We start from the raw sequence: 19,713 nt of genomic DNA on the forward strand, positions 1-19,713 counted from the left end.
TTAATCCAGGTTCAGTGGCAAGAAATTTAGTGGGCAAGAATATAAAACTTTCTAAAAGTTATATAGGTTAGGACTCCAAGTAACTCTAAGAGTGAAATATGGTGCCAGGATCTTTAGATTCCAATTCTCTGGGGTAAATTTGGTGAATCAGTGCTTCCTTTTCCTTTTTTTTTTTTTTTTATCCAAGACATAAGCTTAAAAACAGAGCTTATTATCATAGCCTCCACCTCTTGATTGGAATTCTCCAATCATAACGGTGGGTTTTACCCATTAAAATTAGGATTTCTACTCATATTTACACCATTGTAATTTCTTAATTTACCTGTGAGAGACGCTCTGGTCTAAGAATTAACTTAAAACCATTACATATGTGTTTGGAATTTATCCTTGGTCACCCTAATGGCCAGGTGTTACCTCCTAGATAGTAACTCAGGCCTTGGTAGTCTTACCATGTATCCCCCATTCCAAGTTACATTTCTAAAGATATGCAGCATCTACTCCTTAACTTTCTCATGGAAGATAACATTAATTGTATCATACATACTGAAACATCTATATACATGAATACTTCTTTGTTCTCTATTATAGAGGGAACAAACACAAAAAGAAATCATCACTACATGATTAAGTAAAATAAAATGGCTCTGACTCCATTTTGTGTTCATGTAAAGTACAGAATATATGGAATACATGTTTTCTATGATAAAATATCTGACAAGGTGGCCTAACATAACAGATGAACACACAACAAACACTTACCCAAAATTTCATCAAAGATTTTATACAAGCCAGGAACAAATGTCACATCTCTGCAGTTTAGTCCTTCCCCTTCATCATATACCCACATTTGCTGTAAGGAGAACAAATTTGAAAATTTGCAGGATGTAAAGAAATCGATTTTACAAAGAAATTCACACCTTCATACATCACATCTCTTACCTGAGTAACTGGCTCCACCGAGCCAATGTAGGTATCTGGACGGAGCAATATATGCTCCAACTGTGTCTTCTTTTGATAGATTCTCTCAACAGAAAGTCGCTTGTCATCACGTTTCTTTACTTTATCCACTGAAGTCTTGTTCTCAAAGAGTGGCTGTAAGAAAAGAAAAAAGCAAATGCCCATAAACATAACGGAAGCAACCATAGCCGGCACCCCATATATAAAGCTAACATTTTAGCGGATACTGCTAGCTATGCCCATAAAAAGTACTGTAAAATCATAATGAACATTTGGACCTAGACTTGTCCGTTTGCAGGTTTGGGGGGCAATCAGTAGCCTATCCAGCTCATTGGTCACTGGATTTTCTTGCTTACATAGCATGTAAGAACCAGGTGCAGCAAACATGCATTGCTACTCGGGTATGGCTACTAATCACATGCTACAAAAACGAGACATCGGAAACAATGTATGTGTATGTAGCCAGGATACAGTCTGCCACAGAATTCTCAAAGGGGTCTATCATCCTGTGACAGTACAGAGAACTGGGAAGACCCCTACAAGAAACAGCTATACATCTGGAAGGATTAACCAACGTTTCAGCACCAGCTTGGCTCTTTTAGAGACACAAACATATACTTCTACACGTATAAAGTGGATATAGAGGCAAATGTGATAATTGTTAACCTTATTTGCATGTGCCTACCCAGAATCCCTTGTGGTTGTGAAAGCACCATGAGATTTCTGAGGGAAAAAACAAGCCTTCTGGCTTGTCTGGTGTCTGTAGATGAGTGTTTAATAATACTTCTACTTAACATATACTTCAGAATAGTGTTATATATGACTGCTGGATTCCAGGTACATGCAAATTAAACAGAAAATATCAAAATATCCATAAGTTTGTCAAACACTGTGTATAAATATCCACTGGTTATCTGCCACATAAGCTCACTGTCAGGCAACTAAATTAAACCATGCAGGGAAGTGACATCACAACTACTCAATTTCTGATGATGCCATCTGTGCTAAACACTTCTACATTTGCTCCTAAGTGTGTAAGGACCCGATGCCTGTACTGTCAGAGACCATCTCCAGACAGGAGGATGTTCAACTTGGTAGGCAAGGGGCTTTAGTCAGTTAGAATATCAAGCTCGATGCATACATTGTGTTACATGTAATATACTGGTAATCCTTTTTCTTACGGGAAACAAACACTTTGCAGCCACTTATATAGTACAATATGTAACAAATTAGCCTTTCGAGATTTTGAACATAAATGGACCAGTGCCACATGCATCATAAATGCCACAAGACCAGTTTAGATGCGCAATAAGGAACACATGCATTAATGCACCCCCACTAACAATAATACGCTCAAAGCCAGGCATCACACTGACACTGTGCACAGAGACTAGGTCACCTAGTGCAATATTAACTTTTCTACCATGAATCTGGTGAATTCTTATCTTAATGTAAAATCCGTGCTAATTTCATCAGGACTCAGATAGGTTAAACGCTCATCAATTCATTTAAATTCTGTTATTCGCTCTGCTTTATTGCCTTTGGAATATCAATGTATCCTGAGCTTTCCTATTATCTTATTGATGTTTTCTAGTAACCAGCCATTTTTTTTTTGCATCGCTGAGATTTCCTTCGATCTCTCTACAAATGGAACAAGTTTATCGTGTATGTATATATAAGTCACACAGTCCCTTACCCTTTCATTTTCTCACAATAGACTTAATTTCATTGAACACCCTCTAATTACACATTTGTACACGCACCGCCTGGTAATAGAAGAGGTGTCATTTAAGTCTCTCACCTGGGAGATGTATTATTTATTTGTCCCCAAATCATAGGAGTACAGCCTGAAAGATGTTCCTTCTAATATAACTAAATTGTGATCTGATCATGTATGTGCCACACACACAGTCAGATTTACTATAAGACGCTCTAGAGTAACGCTCTAAATGTAGAGCAGTCACCATGGAGACTTAGCACTTTGCCACAGAACTGCTCCTTATATACCGTATTTAAGACCTAACCCATATACAGCTATAAAGACTTATGGAAAGCCACATTCCTAGAACTATAAAACCTGAACACAAGCATATACTTTCATAACATCACCAGCCTAAATGCAGTCATACCCCGGGTACTGGCGCTTTAATGCACTAAGCTTATGTTCTCGCAAGTGTGACCAGGTAAGTATTCACGCTTTCACGCTTTGCTCGTACTCAATTCCCCAGGACCATAGTTTTTCAGTGACCCACTGAGCATTAAGGCCCTCATGTGTAATGCTGGCTATAGCTCCGTTATACTCACTCTCAAAGGTTCAGTCTCCATGGCTTTTGCTTCTCCCGGTATTCTCCGTAAAGTCTTTCTAACCCCGAACCGCCTCTCACCAGATTCTGAATAAACGCGCCGACCGTTACCTCACGCACTTCAAATCTCCTCACGCGCCTAAAACTAGCCGACAATCAAGTGGCGGTCGGAAAAAGCGAATCAACCAATCACAAGCGGATAGGCGAGGCCTGGTGTTATAAACCTTCCAATCATAAAAAGGCGAGTACTCGAACTTCCGTTTACCAGAAGAAACTCAAGCACAACAAAAGCAGCAAATAAAGTTAAGATTTGAAAAGAAGGCGTGGTTTTATGGAATGATTGACAGTATAACTGACCGATACACGATCAGCTTTGTAGATAGAGACGTTAACCTGGCACAGATTTGTGGAGAGAGTTGTTACGTTTGGCTTGCCCGGGGACCTCGGGTGTTACGCTACTGCGTCTCTTTAACTCTTTCTGCTCTCTGTGGCTCTTTCGGCTCCCCTCCTGCCTGTCTTCCTTTTCTTACCTCTCTTCCTCTGTCTTCATCATTCTTACTTCTCTAAAACTCTCTGTGCCTCTTCTCTCTCCCCCTTCCTTTCAATCTTCCCTTTCCTGTCTCTCCTCAGCCCCCTTTCATCACTTTACCTTTTTCTTTTCTCCCTCTGTGTCTCTTCCCTCTTTTTCTTTCCTTGTGTCTCCTCTCTATCCCTCTTTCTTCTCTCTGTCCCTAATACCACTTTTTTTCTCCTATCTTTCTCTTCTCTCGTCCCTTTTTCTTTTATCCATTTATCTATAGGCACTATATAAATTAATAAAAGTAGTATCTATAATAAATATTGGTCTACGTCATAGAAAATGTGTTAATAATTGAAGTTATGTAAATAAAATACACTATTCTACTTGTGGATGCCATACCAGGGCTTGTTTACGCTTGTTCTCCCTCACGTCCTACCCTGTCCCTGTGCCACATGCCCTGCCCATGGACTTTTAACCCCTCGTAGCCTGGACACCATCAACCCGACCACGGCGCTCGTTCAAGGAGATAACCCACGGGTGGTGGGATACAGACAAGGGGTGGCTCGGAGAGGGAGCATCCTGCAGAGTCCCGGTTGCTGGGACTGCAGGAGAACCGAAATCGGCCGCTGTTCCTTCAGGATCACCGCGAGGATGACAGCTAAAGTTATACGGACATTGCTGGGCTCGGTGGCCTAAGCTTAGCGCCGGACTGTCTGGGCAGGGCAGGAAGATGTGGATATGATTTATGGTCTTTTTCTCACCAAACCTGTATATAAACCTGTGTGTTTCCCCAAGAAAGTGTGTGTTACTTCCCTGGACATCAGTCTCGTCTAATGCTTCAGGAGCTCGATGGATTGCTCATTGTCCTTTTCAGGACAATTACAGCACTGTATTTGGCTATGCCTCGACAGGCTACGGTGCTATTGCATCGAGGATACCGAGCCAGTTCCAGATCCTTTCCTCTCTAGTATCGTCTAGCGCTGGAAGCGGTTAACCCTTGCGGTTCTGAGAGGACGCAACAAAGAACTGAAGGGTGAACTCAAGTAGTATATAAAACAACTAGTATATAAAATAACAATTTGACTTACATGGAGAGAAAAAAGATCTGCCCTGCAGAATTTTTATGAACGCAGAAGTGTAAATATGTGCTCTCAATGCTTGTGCATGTGCATCAGAGCACATACATGCACACTGCAGACTGATAGGTATCTCGTACAGACAGAAGTAACCCCAAGAAAAGGGGAGCGCCTTGGTTCTAGAGGTCTAAGCGGACGTAAATGAGACATGGCACCTCTATGCATAGAATGCCTATGGAATGCCAGCTAGTTTAGGTTTCCTTTATACCTTGCGTAGGTATCTGTACATTTACATTTGGAGAACCGCAATATTGTTACGTTTCAGGCAGTATTTACAATTTAAAAAACATTTTGAATATTCATTCCCTGCATAGAAAAAATAGCAATGCACAGAATCTCTAATATCTCGACAATAAAGTAAAACAATAGGTTTTTATTTCATTTAAAGGGTATTTAGAGGTCAAAGTGAGGTCCTGTTTTCAAAGATCCACGGTTACAGATTTTAAGCGCTGTTTATAACCAAAACAAATCATTTTCTTACATTTACATTAGGAAATAATCTGCATATACAGCCAAATATAATAATATAAAATACAATGCTAGTATGTAACTGTAAGAAATATAATGCCAACTGATATAATATCCTTGAAGGCCACCCAACCACACGTTGCGTCTACAACTACTCCTTGAGTTCTAGTGTGCAGGAGAAGACAAGAATGCCCTGTTGGATGTCTGTCTTGAGCAATTCCATGCACATGATCTTTGATCACCACATATAGTGATAAGGGAAAGCTATTTCAATGCACAGAACAGCTAATGTCTGAGAGCAGCTGTAGGAATCACTGTCCATGAGCCATCTTCCAGTGATTTCTGATCCCAGTCCTTCGGTATTTGTGTGACTTCTCCATTCCCCGCAGTTTCTATTACGAACAGGGTTCCCCATCTGACTGGTGCCATGCCAGAATGCCTTTTGAGGCCTGGAAGTGAGAAAACAAAATTGGGTAGTGATGAGGATGTAAGGGAGCAAACTAGACAACGAAAAGACGGGGTTAAATGGAGGGGGTAAATGTGTGGAACTTGTTAGTGATGGGCATACAAATATCTCAAATATCTCAGGTTTAACACAATGTTTCCTTCTCTCAGCTATCCATGCAATGAAAGCATCCTCAGCCTACTGAATTCAGAGAGGTAAAAAAACAACAAACATTCTGAAAGCAACTTATTACAAAAAAAATACAAAAGCTGTCATTAAGCAAGCCAAGCTCTGTTCTCTGGTGACCATTTCCTACAAATTATAATATGGATGCAGAAAGTGCTCTCTATTCTTTCCCTTAATTGTGATGCCCCTACTCCTCTGTCTCTGGGTTAAATGCTGGTTCCAGGGGACAGTTTCTTTAATCTTTAGGCAGGGAAAGAACAAATCCCTATGCCCAAAAGAGGGTGACCCGCAGGTAGACTTCCCTGGGACGTTCCTAGGTATGTTCTTGGCCAGTAATGACACTTTTACCTTGTGTATCAACTTTAATGAATGTACAGTAATATTCAGAATATCACATAATTCATACATATGTAACATTTTAGATGATATGGGTTAGAACATTTCAAACATGCAGGATGATAACATTTGGCTTGGAGGGATGGAAGACTGAAGAATCAAGCACAATATGCTCACCATAGGGGGTCAGTAAGGATGTTCCTTCCATTGAATGAGTAAATAGGCACACCGGCTTTAAGAGAAACAGACTTCCTATCCAGGAGGGAATCCCAGCTCCTCGAAAGAACGTCACCCTAAAGTATAGACATTCATTAGGTGCGTATTTGACATTTAACATAGATTGAATGTTTTGTAAGAATAGGTGCTCACCCTTAGGTTCACTACCGGTATGCCACGGTCTGTCTTCTTTACTATGCTGGAAAGGGACTGGCTTGATAAAGCTAGGATGGCTCTAAAAGTACCGTAGAGAGACATCTCCTGGGCTTGACGGTAGCACTGCAGGTCAGCTCCCCGAATCCCACTCATATCCCCAGAGAGTGGGACATTGAGAGCCACCAGACGGAGCTATCGTTCGACAAGAGATGAAAATAAGTACACATGACGACAATGCTAGGGATACAGAGGAGAAGGCATCGGGAGGAGATATACAGCAGGCAGCCCAGGGGATGCTGAGAGATGGAGATCAGGACGCACATATTGGGATGAAATCAACAGAGCGACTCAAAGTTATCACCAATAAAGGACATGTACTGTAGATGTCCAAAAAGTGATATTGTACAGAAAGGCAGCCATTGAGGAAAAACAAAACAAAAAAATATATATAAATGGATTACACTCAGAACATGTTAGTGAGCTAAGTCCTGCGCAGAACATGTACAACGTGTCCAGAGATTAATGTATAGCAATCCATCTTCAAAAGAATGCCAGACCTTACTAAAGACATGTGGACCCTCATACTTATTTTGATAATAATGCCTGATTAAATCAATGTGTTTACTGGAATGGCACTTTTCTTCTTGCTCTAAATGACGCTTAATATCATATAATCAAATTCTCTTCACGAGACTTCACGAGACTTCACGAGACTTCTAATCAACCCCCAAAAAATGCGTCCCACTATCATTGAAATGCTGAAGTATACATTGGACCTAGAAGACCATTTACACACCAAGGAGGCACTGTGTGGCCCCTTCTTAAGACACACCATAGTAACAGTTTTCTTACAGAAGGCATTCTGACGTTGGCGTTCTGTGGAGCTGGAACAACCTGAACACGATCTGGATATTCCTTATCCTGCGAACAAATGGGGTCGAAATAAATGGGGTCACACGAGCAGTCATCTGCACAGCAAATTAAAATATACAGGACATTGATAGAGATGGATAGAGTGAGAGCAAATGATTGCGTTAAATACAATGCCATGGCTTCCCAAACTATCAGAAAATATATCTTTATACTGACTGTAGGTTCCTCTGGCACAAATGGCTCATCAGCTGGGAAACTGGACTCAGAATCCTGCAACTAAAACACACAACAAAATAAGGGGTAATGGGACCATAAGAAGAGACATGACCACAGAGATGCCAAATAGTTCATTGTTGGATTTACACAGTGAGGACCCTTCCCGGTCTTGGGCATCAAGAAACAATCCAGACAAGCCAACAATGGCTGGAAGCATTAATGGTGCAGACTTGGTTGGGCTCACAGAATTGTAAAATTGAGGGTTAACGAACTTTGAGGATCTACATGGTTACAAGAGGGTTTCCGTGGAGTGATATTATGTAAGGATCGATAGCAAAAAATATAAAGAGAAGATGTATGGAGTATTTAAAATACATGAGGATATATATGAACAGTTATAGGGTGAAGTTATAGGAGCAGCAGCAGGAGTTATAGAGAGGTTAAGCAGAGGAGTGGAAAGAAAGGTTATGTGATGCTACAGGGGGATTTTATATGGAGTTAGTTAAAGTGCAAGGAATAGTTGATACATATTTACGATTCTACAAAATGTTAGAAACATACCATAATCTTGCTCCATCCCACACTGGTCCTGAAGAATGCACTGTTCTGCTCCCTCACATATGCCATGGCACCTTCTGAAACCTCCTCCCAAGCTTGAATCATCTCTTTCTGGTTCTGGAAAACCAAACTATGTACCTGAAACCACAGAGAGGGCAATGTGATTACACAGATGGTTCCATCCGGTGTCCATGATTAAGTAGCATTTTTCTATAAAACAGTGTTTCAATAAAAATAGATTTTGGTGTCACCATCACTTGACGGTAAGCAGGTGGATATTATTTCCAGTATTGAAGAGATATAGTTAGCCTAGATGGCTAAATATATTTGCTTCTTGACATTTTTATTAATAAGTTAGCTGAAGAACCATGACAGAAAGCTGTCTCACAAGGAGTTTGTTCGATATTACCTTAAGGTACGTGCTGGATTCACCTATGGTAAAATCAAGAAAAAAGAAAAATTACAACAATAAAAAAAACACTCAACGAAAAAAAAGATGCAGAGCTGCCATCAACCAAGGGGCAGCCCTGAGCCCAGGCTTTGGTCCCTCAACAGCCACTCTGAGAGTGGCAGCAGCTGGTGGCAGGTATGATTGGCTGGTGGAGTTAAAACATCTATGACAATGGACTAAAAATAACATGATAAAGAAACTGAATTACCCAGAATTTTTTTCAAAAAAATATGCATTTTTGTTAACATAGATGAAGCATACCAGTGTATCTTACCTCTATCCTCTGAGTCTTCTTTGGGTACCTATACAAAACAAACACTAGTGGGATTGGTGTAATTATAGAGGTATCAGTACCTATACCCACCCCTAAAGATACACTTTTGAGCCATAAAAGTTTACAGAACTGAAGAGCCAGTTTACCGTGTGCTTGCAGTGTGGCCGAGGTGGGACAGGGTACACTCTCTGCAAAAGAGATGGACACTCAATATTAGCATTAGTTCATTGATTTGTAACTCTTGGTTCAGAATTGTCCTAAATGTATAGAATAGTTAAATAAGCTAAAACATACATTGATATATACCACTCCAGGGGGACCAGGAGGTCCTTGAGGCCCTGGAGGTCCAGGGCTTCCAGGAAGACCCTACATAGAAAAGAAAAACATTATTAATGTTAGCACAAATTTTAATTGCTGATGCAGGTTGTCAACTACTGTTAAGAATATCATGTATTGTGTTCCAGTGTTATGTTAACTTACAGAGAAGACCACAGAACCGTACGCTTCTGACCGGTCATCCTAGGAGTAGAAACCAACAGACATTACTTACAGGAGTTTTGATGATGAATGTCACAGTGCCCCAGCCTCTTCTGGTTTATTTTTATTCTGGGGTTTTTTTGTTCTCTCTTTGATACTAGCCGATTTCGGTAGGGCACTAAAGCCGAAGAGCTTATACTCACCTCTTGGAATGCTGGGGGTAGGTTTGTTTCAGAAAGCATTCTTTGTGTGCCTAGACCTGGAGGTCCAGGGGGACCTGGTGGACCAGGGGGACCTGCAGGACCAGGGGGACCAACTGCTACCAATCCACCACCTCCATTGCAACTGCTACAACCCTTAGGTTTTTGGAAAAAATGAAAAGGTTATTTTTATAATGGGGCTTGTCCCCTGCAAGCACTTTGCTATCCTCCCCAGGCAGGTATTGAGTAGGCTCAAGTAACATAGGTAGTTCCAACTCACTTATCACTCAGTGTGCTGCAAAAGCTTCCCAGTTACCTTTCTAACATTCAGTTTTTAATAGTGACACAAGTGTGAATCTGTTCAACAATGAAAGCACAACTAGGGGGGCAAATATGCCAAGATGGTGGTCTGTTTAATTCAGGGATCTGCAGGAAATCTTTAGTGTACATTATTATGATGCGTAGGACAACTAGTTTCTTCTGTATTAATATACGCACCTCTCCTGGTTCACCTTTCTCTCCCTGCAATTGAAATGTAAAGAGAATTTCAGCATTGCAGACCTGAATAATCCAATAAAAAAACAACCCAGCATTGTCGTCTAATAAAGTATGGGGCTTTCGAGCCCACCATACCCAAAATGTATGACTGTATTTTTAATATTTTTTATACTTTAAAAAGTATAATTATTCATACGCAAATGAATGCATCTATAACCTCAAATTTTCTTTTTAACGAAGGGGAAGGAAATTGTGCAACATGTGAACAGAACTTTGCCAGCAGAGTTTGCCGAGCCATCACCGGAGCTGGCTGGAGGTAAGAAACTGCGAGTGCTTAAAAGGTGGAGGACTGGGATTATAACGACATATCCCGGTGCTCAGAAGAAGGATGGTGGCAGGGAAGGGGCCGGCTGGTGGCATTGGCTTATTGCCTTATTGCTCTCCTTCTTTAGTCACGCATTTAACACACACTTAGGTCCTGGACCTTAGGGACTGTGCCTCCAGCACCCCCAATCCAACACGCTAAGCAGTTTGGCAGTGACCTGGATCAACAACACATTGGATCAATATGGCCTCAAAACATATATCATTTGAATCGTTCGCTTGCCTTCTATTATTTATCCACAAGATGATGCTGCAGAAACTCATGAAATACAAGGGAACACTCAGGATTTGACCCGGATTCTCAGGGTTTTTGCTCTATTCTCAGGGTCTCAGGGCTAAGTGGCAAAATCTCAGGTTTACACAGGGTGGAGATTCATTCGTAGTCTGATATCACTGTTTGAACGCATGGTACTAAATTAAGTATATCTTTAAATAACGAAGACTTCCATGAGGACCAGTATTAGTCATTTGGTTAACACATCTGATGAGTCACTACATTAAAGGGCCGATATTTAAAGAGTCTCAGGGCCAACTCCATTGTACACAACTTGTACGTACATTGTGCAAAATAAAACACTGGGTTGGTTGATTGGTCGGGGACAGCCTGTTTTGTTCTATATTATATTCCACTAAATGTGATAATTTCATATAATTATGATGCCACCCACTAGCATGATGTTAATGAAGAGGGAAATAAGAACTAAAGAGAACTGTGAGATTAAGAATATGTTACATATTTTAGAAGCCAGATCTGGTCAGAATGTTTAAGTTATAAATATGGAGCAGTTGTCATGGAAACACGTGAGATGTTCCTGCTGATGATCCCATATATACACCATTAATAAATCTGACACATTGTATTTTCGGTATCCGGATAAGGACAAAGAACATCATTGTTAAACTAAACCATATCATACTACACCATGAAATGGCAGACAAATGATAATAAAAGTTTTAATCCAAGAGCAGCTGAAAAAATGTATTTATTTTAAAGGAACAATCATGCCATTTTTTAAATTTGTGATATTTAAACATAAATACTGGTGTTCTCACTTAAAGAATAAAACCGGGCATGAATGTCTGTTAACAATGGATTTCTAACCCTGTGTTAGAACACAGAATGCTTACTTGCTATGAAGTATTGCTGTCCATCGAGGACTGTGGTATTGGGTGGCACAAGTATATACAATGTATACAATGATTGCTACTAAGTCACAACAAGATTTGAGAATACATTGTTTGATTGGTGTCTGTCAGTATTCCAAATTCAATTCAGAATATGCACAGAGAAAGTGTATAAAATGTGTTCAAACAGCATCATTACCTTTGGTCCAGGAGGGACCTTCTTTTCCTGGGGCTCCTTCTGGACCCTGCTGACCTGGGGGCCCCTGAGGTCCCATCTATTCCTGGCAAACCTGGTAATCCCATCATGCCAGGACTCCCCCTCTGGGCCAGGATAACCCTGTGGTCCTTGTACTCCTTGCAGTCCCTGGGGTCCAGGTGGCCCCTCTGGTCCTCTTTTGCCTTCTGATCCTTGAGGGCCTTCAAACCCAGGTGTCCCTGGGGGTCCTTGTAAGCCTCTTTGCCCCCGGGAGACCATCAGGACCCACCTCCCCTCTTGGTCCTACTGGCCCAGTATTCCCAGGCTGCCCAGGAGAACCAGGAAGTCCAGGAGGACCTGGTGGACCCTGTGGACCTTCAGGTCCTTGTGAGCCTGGAGACCCTGGAAAACCCGGTGGTCCACGCTGGCCATCAGGACCTGGAGGGCCAATCAACGTAGGGAAGCTCTGCAGGCAAAAGTAAGGTGACAGTTGTAAGTTATTATGTGAGATAAACCTGTGAAAGCTCAGCACAGATATGTACAGTATTATTAAATTATAACATTACAAACACAATGCAACTACCTAAATTGTTTTACATTGTTTTCAGATTCTTCTGAAAAATCTGCACACGCTATCTCTTTCAAATTCTTTACCTAATGTTTTTTATTTATATAAATAATTACTAAACAGGTAGGATGAGGCCTTTGGATAACTAATAAAAATCAGGGCAGCTTTGCCAATATGGCAGCCACACACAAGGTTAATCACTCTGGAACAAAACTTTGCACTTCTAGAGTTATGTGTTGATGGTTTTCCTGTGAACTGTATGTAATGAACCTCTTTTAGGACTAACTGCAGATAGTAGACCTGTAAGCTGTAGATTGACATGGTATCTTGCTAAGAATAAAACAAGAAAAGAAAAAAAAAAAAAAAAAAAAGAATAAAACATAGTTGTTCAGGTTGCAGGCCTCGAAGAGTGCGAGGCATGGTTTGCCCTGTGGAACAATTGGGTTGGATAGAAACATAGAATTTGATGGCATATAAGACCTGCCCTTTTTCCTGGTCTAAAATCATATTCCTATCCCATGGATGGTTAAACTCCATAAATATGTTAACAAAATAACTGTTTCAGCCAGTCACATACCCAGCTAGCAAGCATACCAAAAAAGTGTATAATATAACCAAAACTTAACCGTATTTACAACTCCTACCTTTTATACCCTATGATGTATCATTTTACATCATTGTCCCTTTAACTGTAGAGATGGGATATGTGTGTAAGCAACATTTTACAATATCTGTGGTTCACTACCACTCTGTCCCACCTTCTGTTCTTCCTCTACATCAGTAAAAGTCATTGCACTGGAAGAATGCCCTGGTAGTCCTGGTGGCCCTGGCAGTCCTGGAGGCCCTTGTGGACCAGCAGGGACCAGGCTGTCCCATCAGTCCTCTCTCTCCAATGCGACCTGGACTACCTGGAAGTCCAGGAGCTCCAGGAGGTCCAGCATCTCCTTGTTCCCCCTGTTAAAAATAAACAATCTCTATATATCAAATCTTCTTGATCACAGAGTAATATTAGTTTGTTTACCAAAAGTAACTGAATACTGAATACTGGGTCATTTATAAGTGTGATGCACAAGAAGCAGGATTTCTGAAATGGTATACTCCCCTGTGCAAATGTATTGGATGGGGAATCTTACAACTGATACATGCCAGAAGGCTTGAAGGGAAAGGAGTATTTATATCCATATGTGGTGCTTTTTCTCCAAGACTTAAGAGATGTGGAGGCAAAGTAATGAAACATTGCAGACGAGTGAGTTCTTTAATACATGAAACCTCTGAGCATGCGGTAATCACTCAAAATATAATTCCTAGAACATTGGATCCTTCCCTGTTGGATCCTTCCCATCACACTTGGATGGAGAAATAATTTATTAATGTAATACAGCTTAATATAGTCCCCCAAATCTCTCCTAATAATGATAAAAAATCACTGACCTTTGATCCTGGTGGCCCAGATACCACAGGACATATACAATCAGAAAGATTGCGCTGGAAATAGAAGGCACACATAAGAAATGTGATAATCGGAATTATAATTTGTACCTAAAAACAACTATTATTCGCCATCTTGTGACAAAAAACATGGTTTGTCTTGTCTAGTAAACTAGATCGTATGCTCTTCCTCTTATTTTTTATATACTGGTAGTTTGGTACCTTGGTCCTATCTGCAAATTCCCCCTTTTCACTCCCATCCTATTTTGCTCAAAACGGTACCGATTAACCCGGGGCCGTCACACCCGTGTCTCCATGTTCTGCCTCTTCATTCTACCCTTGCTGTATCAAAGCCAATGTATTTGATCCATTTATCATTTGGGATCCACCAGTGACGGTGAGAGCAGCAGAACATAGATCCAGCTGGAAGTTGATTGGCAGGTCATAAGAGTGAGTTTTGGTGCTATATAAACAATATTGGTGTAGGCAACTCTGACCTATGTTTTGATAATTTGTAAGCACGGCTGGGCAGAGCTTATAGTCATCCAATCATTTCAACCATTTCTAGCAAATGGGAAAAAAAATAATATTACCTTATGTGGGTCTGGTTCAGACTCAGCTGTCCCCAGCATCCCGTTTACCAATTCTAATATAATTGGATCTGTGTCCTTTAAAGAGCCTATGGTGAGATACAGAGAATCATTTATACAAGACTCAGTAATTTTATAGTATTAAAGATTGCTATGGCAAATAACACATATGAAATGGATAGATTATTTGATAAAGGAATTGACTGATTATACATTTGCACAAAATGATTAATGAGTTAAAGTTATATTGGAGTGACAAACACACCAACATCTCCTCGCTTCCATTCTTCCTTCTGAGATCTGAGGTCTTCTTCCACATCACCACTGTGATTTTCTGCAGCGGGTGTCAGCAGTGGGATCCATTCAGCTGTAGCCTGTGCTCGCCAAGGAAGAAAGTATTACAAACATGTTTGGAAACCAACTTTTCACTTTAACGAAACATGTATTTCTTACATTTTGGAACGCAAGAATTATCAGGTAAAATTAGGGCAGTGTGTTCATATAGTAAACCACTTTTCAGTCTAGTACTCGATACGCGTTCCATTGCTATATATACACTGACTGGGTGTGGGTTATTAGTTTCAGACTTTGACCGTGGCAGATATCTATATTTGTGTAATTGAAGAAATCTGTAAATTATTACAATAGTATTTAACTCAGAAGTATTATTAGTTTTAGATTTTTAGGTTTAAGTTTTAGGTTTAAGACAAAGTTTTTGCTCCACCTTTGAGCCATTTAGACGTCTGTTGACTATCGTGCATGCTGTAACTTGGCCAAATGTTATATGAACTTGGGGCAACTCAATGGGGCCCAGTGACAGCTATAGAATTGCATCCAAGGTGCCTACAGACACAAAGTAGTGATGTCCCGACATACCCTAACAAAAATAATAAGATAGGGAGTACTTGGGGTATAGGAAAAGTTGCCGTAAGGCCTCACCTACTTTGTTCCTTGCAGCATCCTTTAGAAAAAGTGTGGCTCTATCCCTAATTTTTAGGGAACTGACTATTGACCACAGCTGACACTTAGCTCAAAAGTTCAACTTTCAGTTTTCCATTAAGTTCCCCCCCAAGGGGATCCCTTCAATGCATTTTAGATTGGTTTCTTCCAGCTCTAAGTTTATAGGAGAGTTTACGCTTGTAGGGCCTGAGATATGTCTCCTAAAATTATCATGAAATCATCATATTCATCATATTCCACCAACTCAGTACTTAGCGAATGATAGAACATCATTCATACTTCTTCTTGTAAGATGAGCTTACCTCCTTCCTTTCAAGGCTGCCTTCGGGATGGCTATTAACGGTTGTTTTGAGATGTGTGGTCTTTTCTGGAGTAGCGAGACGAGTGGTCTCCTCATTTTGTATTCCTTCTAGGCCTTTAGTTGAACTTTGAGCAGGTTGGGTTACGCCACGATGTTCTAAAGCTCCTTGTCTGCTTTCCCTTGTTGAAAACAGTGTGGTTTTGCTAGTGGTTTCCCTTAAACTTGTAGACATTTCCATGGGTTGGGCAGTTTCTATTGCCTTTGCAGGATGTTCCTCTGGAGCAGCAGTCTCTGTTAACTCATTATGAATATTTGTAGGGTGAGGGATCTCAGGTAATGGTGGACTGGTTGGTTTGGCAATATCACTGTCCTCTTCAAAGTCTTCCTCTGTAAGTTGATTAGTCACAAGTTAAAAATAACCTAATGTGTGTCATGTTTCAATGAAAAGAAAGGGATCCATATAACAGATTTTGTGCAAGGAAAAAAGGAGATTGAAGGGAGGAACAGTAAGAAATATCAAGGAAAGTGTGCAGTGATTTGCAAAGGAGATGAAGAGACATGAGACAATCAGCTGGCAGGTCAATGGTTTGGTGACATTACAAATATTACAAGGAGAATGTTTGCTTTTAAAGCCACCCTACCTGTGTCTTCATTAATCTTTGGATTGGAAATAGCTGGTGTGGTCTCCTTTGGTTTGTTCCGTTCTCCAAAGATAAGCCACTGTGTTTGTCCTGGTGGGATCAGAGCTTCTACCAGTAAGAAGCACAGCAGCAACTGAGTCTTGTAACTCATTCCTGCCATGGCGGCAGGTACACCAGATATCTCTGCAACTCTGTCTTGTACTCTAGAACAGTCTCATTCTGTGTGAACACAATATAACTGTCCCTACAACCTTTGGCACTTGGAGCTCTTATCTTCTTAAGTATGCAACCAATACACACCCTGAACATACCCTTAAATCAGTCCTGGAATAACACCTTGGTGTCTGTCTACACACAGTATACATTTGAGTATTGTGAGTATATATTTGTAATTCAAACAGGAAGATTAACATTTATGTAATCTATTAGGTCCTACGGCCAATGTCAACATTGAGGTTCAAGGCCACATCATACAGAATACACAAGAGGATGTAGTAATGGAGGGATCCTTGGAGGCCCATGGAGTACAGTGAGGCAAATGTATGGGTACAAATTGTACCCATACCTTTTGGTATTGATGTAGCTCCATGGGGTTTATTATGTTTCATGTAGCGCCGAAAAATAATCTATTGATTTACATAATGAATACATTTCTGCTGTTTCTGTACACATTATTGTTACTTTTAGGGCTGTCAAACCCTGTGATACACCCATACCCAGCAAACATTCTGTGCTCTAGAAAAGAGGCACATCAGGGGAGGAAAGAGGGGCAGAGGTATCTCAAGTCAGCAGTGATTTTATTACCTGAGAGTAAGTGAGGAGTAAGAAAGTATGGTCTCCTTGAGTTGCTTTTTTTAAAAAATCCCACTGGCTAGCTGGGCTCTGATCATATTTATAATTAAAAAGCATTGTAAAGTGTAACGCATTGCAGGTTATATGTAATGAACAATTCTTGTGCATAGTGGTAAAAGCTGTGCAACTAGCACGAGCAGTTCACTGGTTGCTGGTTGCCATTCTGCTTATTGCACAAGACGTTTTGACCAAATATGCAATTAGAATGCATTTCTCCTATTTGACACTGCATACAACTATTTTTTCAACTTGCAGAACTTTAGTTCAGAAATACCCAATGTTTTTGGGTGTTTTGCAATTTATAGGGCAAAAGTAGTGTTTTCCTATTTCAATGTTTTTTTCAAATATTTTTTAACAGATCTGGTCATCCTGCCCCCATGTGGTATTTGGGACATGTTTGAAGCCAGCCAATGCAAGTTATTTCATCAAACCATATATTTTCAAACATTAGACACCCCAAAGTATTTTAAATGCTGGTATTTGAACCCTTTCCATACACTAATTCTACTACCACTCTTTGTCAAACTTTGTGGTAGTGATTTATTTTGTGTTTTTTTTATCACACAAATTGTGATTCAGGTATAAATGTACAGCTCCTGGTATATGTCACTGCCAAACAATACCACAACATGTGTTTAGCAACATCTCCTGAGTACAGTGATACCAGACACGCATGGGTTTGTCAGGTTATTTAGGGGCTAACATTGAGGAAGTGGTCTTTTTTTACATTTTGCTAGAACTTGATGGTTTCCCCTGATTCCATTTTTTTTATTTTTTAAAAACAGTCATTTGCTAATCACATTTTGATTGGAAAGCTAGGCTTCGTTGTCTTGCATGGTTGAATCGTTGATCGCCTCCTAAGCTCGGGCGTCATAACAGGTAACCCTTTGAACTGCATGCTGTATTCACAGAGATGCAACAGCGAACATTCACAAAGGAAGAACTAGAGGACATTGGCAGTGACATAAGAAAATTGTATGTTCATATAAATGTAGAAGTGTAATTACTTAAGTCAAAAACCCAAAAAGTTGTTTGTAAAAATAAACATTTTATGATTGAAGATGAATATGTAAGACAATTACAATGTAATAAATTGTACATAAAATTAGAGCCTTCATCACAGAAATGTATAACAGCAAAGTGAGTAATGCAGTACAACAGATTAATTCACAAATTAGTCAAGTTCCATTACCCACAAAAGTAGATCTTAAAGACTTAAATATCCAGGTGACTCCAGCTGATCCGCTGAGTAGCTTTTTAATCGGACAGCATCTGCTCTGGTATTATTGAAGCACTAATCATGCCATGGTTTAGTCTTGCCTTGCCGTGGTGAATATTCTGTATACTTGTGTCAAACAGGGGGCTGAAGGACACCCAGCTCAGTAAGGTTTTCTTGTTTGGAACTGTTTCACCATATTTGTGAGCACCTCCAGCCCCTCCACAAGTCCATCCCCAGTGGCTGCACAGCACCCCTGAACATGCCACTGGTGTCCTTGAATTTTCTTCAGCTCCATCGCCTCTACCACATCGCTTGGACTTTTGGCACCAGGAAGATCCTGCTTATTGGCCATTACCACAAATGGGACCCCTCTCATTTCATCATTTTCCAAGATGGCAACCAGTTCCTCCCTGACTTCTTGGAACCTCTCCCAGTCAGCGCTGTCCACCACAAACACCAGTCCATCTGTGTTAACAAAGTAGTGCTTCCACAGAGCTCTGATCTTTTGCTGGCCTCCTACATCCCAGACGGTGAAGGACACATTCCGGATGGGCTCCACGGTCTCCACATTGAATCCAATGGTGGGGATGGTGCAGACCGTTTCATTCAACTTCAGCTTGTATAGCATTGTGGTCTTCCCAGCTGCGTCCAGACCCAGCATAAGGATTCGAGCCTTGGTACCGGAAAAGCTCATTAGAGTTTGATAGAGCCGACTCAGCAGCATGCCCATGGTTGCAGTAGACTTTTTGTTCTTTGCTGTCTCTCTTTGGTCCCACTCGTTCTTCTGTTTGCAGCTTTGTCTGTGCTATGCAAGCTGCCTCTCTATATATACAGACACAGAGGCTGCATAAGATCATTTTTCTTGGCCAAGCCCAGTCGTTACCCGGCAACCATGGAAGCCAAAGTGAAAGGAATTTCCTCTTTGCTCTGTCACTCCGTGCCTTGCTGGAGAATTCCTCGACTACCTGTTTTGACAGCCTGATGACAGCATAACAGGAAACAACCTCAGCAAGGGATAGGTGTCACAGGGTCAGGATACAAATAACTTTATTGCACCGAAACAGTACAATACAAAGGCACTATTTTTCTCCCAATTAAGGAGAGAAAGAATAACCTTTTATATTCCGTGTTTTTGCAGTTAACTGTTTCCATTGTATTTGCGCGGTGATTTCAATGTCA

At 40.7% G+C, this 19,713-nt stretch overlaps 2 protein-coding genes across 2 annotated transcripts in view; both read right to left on the bottom strand.

Annotated features, from left to right (window-relative positions):
- The window catches only part of LOC149274339 (DNA topoisomerase 2-alpha-like), a 35,899-nt gene extending 19,276 nt beyond the window's left edge, over window positions 1–16,623 (bottom strand). The window contains exons 1-18 of the mRNA XM_089505563.1: window positions 16,464–16,623; window positions 15,824–16,209; window positions 14,827–14,935; window positions 14,565–14,650; window positions 13,975–14,028; window positions 12,265–12,441; window positions 9,776–9,928; window positions 9,576–9,614; window positions 9,390–9,461; window positions 9,242–9,283; window positions 9,096–9,123; window positions 8,780–8,802; window positions 8,374–8,508; window positions 7,809–7,872; window positions 7,576–7,691; window positions 6,721–6,915; window positions 940–1,092; window positions 760–850 (exon numbers count right to left, since the gene is read on the bottom strand). Coding sequence (XP_089361689.1) covers window positions 760–850; window positions 940–1,092; window positions 6,721–6,915; window positions 7,576–7,691; window positions 7,809–7,872; window positions 8,374–8,508; window positions 8,780–8,802; window positions 9,096–9,123; window positions 9,242–9,283; window positions 9,390–9,461; window positions 9,576–9,614; window positions 9,776–9,928; window positions 12,265–12,441; window positions 13,975–14,028; window positions 14,565–14,650; window positions 14,827–14,935; window positions 15,824–16,209; window positions 16,464–16,623 — 2,083 coding nt within the window. The remainder of the gene's footprint in view (window positions 1–759; window positions 851–939; window positions 1,093–6,720; window positions 6,916–7,575; window positions 7,692–7,808; window positions 7,873–8,373; window positions 8,509–8,779; window positions 8,803–9,095; window positions 9,124–9,241; window positions 9,284–9,389; window positions 9,462–9,575; window positions 9,615–9,775; window positions 9,929–12,264; window positions 12,442–13,974; window positions 14,029–14,564; window positions 14,651–14,826; window positions 14,936–15,823; window positions 16,210–16,463) is intronic.
- Window positions 16,624–18,694: 2,071 nt separating this feature from the next.
- On the bottom strand, window positions 18,695–19,264 carry LOC149274340 (uncharacterized). Its single transcript, XM_089505562.1, has one exon. It carries the CDS (start codon window positions 19,262–19,264, stop codon window positions 18,695–18,697), a length of 570 nt encoding a protein of 189 aa, XP_089361688.1.
- Between the last annotated feature and the right edge of the window lie 449 nt (window positions 19,265–19,713).

The sequence above is a fragment of the Sceloporus occidentalis genome, unplaced genomic scaffold (genome assembly GCF_023333645.1).
Source record: "Sceloporus occidentalis isolate IW3139 unplaced genomic scaffold, rSceOcc1.0.p SCAF_335, whole genome shotgun sequence".
Taxonomy (NCBI): Eukaryota; Metazoa; Chordata; class Lepidosauria; order Squamata; family Phrynosomatidae; genus Sceloporus; species Sceloporus occidentalis.